Source organism: Gekko japonicus, unplaced genomic scaffold, assembly GCF_001447785.1.
Source record: "Gekko japonicus isolate JY-2015 unplaced genomic scaffold, Gekko_japonicus_V1.1 scaffold386, whole genome shotgun sequence".
NCBI lineage: Eukaryota > Metazoa > Chordata > Lepidosauria > Squamata > Gekkonidae > Gekko > Gekko japonicus.
The window spans coordinates 1,184,873-1,187,722 of record NW_015163100.1 but is presented as its reverse complement, the minus strand read 5'-3'; the positions used below and the strand labels follow the sequence as shown (position 1 = coordinate 1,187,722).

At 51.0% G+C, this 2,850-nt stretch overlaps 1 protein-coding gene across 1 annotated transcript in view; it reads right to left on the bottom strand.

Annotated features, from left to right (window-relative positions):
* Nucleotides 1-2,708, bottom strand: part of VPS4A (vacuolar protein sorting 4 homolog A (S. cerevisiae)) — a 12,134-nt gene extending 9,426 nt beyond the window's left edge. Inside the window, exon 1 of the mRNA XM_015406698.1 lies at nucleotides 2,543-2,708. Within this exon, the coding sequence (XP_015262184.1) occupies nucleotides 2,543-2,708 (166 nt within the window). The remainder of the gene's footprint in view (nucleotides 1-2,542) is intronic.
* Between the last annotated feature and the right edge of the window lie 142 nt (nucleotides 2,709-2,850).

Sequence of the window (2,850 nt, the reverse complement as noted above, 5' to 3'; positions counted from 1 at the left end):
TAGGTTCTAGGTGAAGTTTTTGCTGGCACAGGGACTGTTCAGCGCAGCACAGGTGATGCTTGAGAGGGATGCGGCTTTTAAAGATGCAAACTCTGCTTGTACTGAAGGTGGTCGTTCAGTAGTGTAATACACAAACTAAACCCCCCTCCCCAAACATAAATCTGAATCAACACAGTACAAATGAAGGCAGGAGGAGGTCATCCCCTTCTGTCGACATATTCAAACTTTCCACCACAACTGGAAGATCTCTTTCAAGCTCCCTCAGCCAGTTCAGACCCTATCAGCATATATTTCAAAATCGTCTCTGTGTCTCCCCCCCCCCCCCGCCAGTGTACGTCACTTTTCACTTACGGTGAATTTCGTTTGCCACCTTGTGACCCGCTCACCCAACCTGGAGACCCTCCGTCCTGTCCCTCTTCACAGTCAGACTTGGCTTTCACCATCTTCTGTAATGTTTGTATCATCTGCATATTTGCCCACTACGCTGCTCACCCCCAATTCCAAATCATTTACTGTCAAGTTGTTTTGCCAGAACCTGATCCACCAGAACCTATTCACCTCGGTGGGGGAAACTTTCCATTTTTACAAAGAAGCCTTTTTGCCGTATATGGCTTCCTCGACTGAGGGGTTACCTACGCAGGCATTCTTTCAGACTAGGTGGTACCTGTCTGCATTCTGTCCGTGCCTCAGTCTTATTTTAAATACTTTCCAGGAAAGCTGGGGAATTCTGACTCTTAATTCTCCCCTTTAACCTCCTCCCGCCTAGTCCCTCATTGTAGCGAACGCTGTCTAGAGGGGCAACTTTCCATTGATATGTAGTCCCTGTTCCTGATCGGTGCAACAACATCTAACACCAGGTCTTGAGCCCCACTCAATACCAAGTCCAGAGTTGCTACATCTCTAGTTAGGCTCCAGTGCACTGTGTGTTGCACGTGAATGATTTCTAGGGCATGACTTGAGCATGTATTTGTCCAGCCAACATGAAGGCAGTTGAAGTCACCCAGTATTACAACATTTCCCACTTGAGTTGCCCCCTCTTTTCCCTCTCCTTTTTTTTCAAGATCTTGCTTCATGGTTTATTCAGAAGGGTGCTAATACACCCCTGCTTTCAAAGAACTGTATCCCAGTATCTTTACTCAGAGCAGTTATGTGGGGGAGTTCCCCCACCCCACAGTCTCTAGCTTGACTCTCTGATATACTGAGCAGCTCTCCAGCCAACACGCCCCTCCCCTGTCCCGCCTACGGAGTTTCTACCCAGGGATAGCAGCATTGCCCTGATCTTCCCCATCCCGCCATGCATCTGAAACCCTTGTCAACATCACAGGGCTGTTCTGAGGATAAAATGGAGGCGCAGAGAATGTCATAAACTGCTTTGGCTCCCCACTGGGGAGAAAGATGGGAAATAAATCAACGGAGTAAGTGAAATAAACGAGGGACGCTGGGCAGCTTTTGTGGCACCCCTCCTTTACTTTCCCCACAAACACAAGCCAACAGGATTCAGACCAAAGGCGTTAGCACCTTTATTGTACACACCATAAAGGCTACACTTGCCATTAGTCACCTTTCCATTGTAATGTACAATACTATACAGTTAACATGTAACTCAAGAGGGTGGAGGTTGGTGACGCATCAATAGTGTGTGAGGAGCTCACAAAGACTGAAGACTTCCGTCCCTGCCGAAAGGGCCCAGGCCTCATTGCTTGGCTTATCTGGAGGGTGGGGGGAACCTGGAGACTCCAACATTCGAGATTAAAAAACCTCAGGGAAAAAAAGTCACTCTTGTATAAATAGCATTTTACAAAGAATACAAAAATAAAGTTGGTTGCACATTTGAGATTGCATGTGGCAGTATTACTAACTGTGCCTGAAGAGCAAAGATCAGGTTGTCTCAGCGCACGCACACACGCACACACACGCACACGGACCTCGCACAGAGAGACAGACGATTGCTTTGTGGTGGTTTCTGTGCAAGTTTCTCCAAGAGATCCTACAAGGACATCTCATCTTTGGCACCTTGGGCCTGGGAAGCGGCAGTTGCCCAAACTGTAAACTCCTCTAACATTTAGTTCTAGAAGCAGAGGAGACCCCGGAACAGACCCACCCCACTCACGGAACAAAGGGAACCAAGCAGCACGTAGGCGGTGTCGGGGGGGGGAGATTGCGGGGTCATCGAGGCATTTCCTGCCCCTCCCGGAACCCGCCAGGCTCCAGGGCTGAAGGCCAGCCGGAGCACAGGTGGGCTGCACAGGAATACCACCTGGGCCAAGAGCAGGGCCAGCTCTTGGGCACCCATCTCTCCTCCTCCTCCTCCTCTCTGCTGCCCACTGAGAGAGGCCAAGGCCAAGGGATCCCCCTCCCTGCCCCCATGCTGAGACACCTACCTGGGCAACATGCAACTTTCAGGGAAAGCGCTGTCAGGTGGGGTGGGGGGAGCAAATGCGCTCTGCCCTCCTGTGGATTTTAAAACGCCTGTCTCAACGGCTTCCGCGTGGAGGCTGTGCTCCACTTGGGCACGCAAACCAAAGCAGGGTTCAGCACCCACATGACATCCCACCCGAATCGTCCACTTTCTGGGTTTTCCTGGCCTTGCTGCCATCATTCCCAAAGCTGGTATCATCCTGCTGGAAAGGTCGTTTCCGCAGCCCCCTCCCCCCCTCCGCAGGCCCCCTTTCCTTCTTCAGCCCCCCTACCCCCAAGCCAGCCGCCATCTCCCCCTGCCTCTGGAGGCCCCCTTTAAAAAAAACAATCAGCAATTGACATACCTCAAAGTGTTAATCTAGAAGAGGAGACTAGAGTCTCAGAGCAGTTTACAATCTCCTTTCCCTCCCCCTCCCCATAACAGACGCCCTG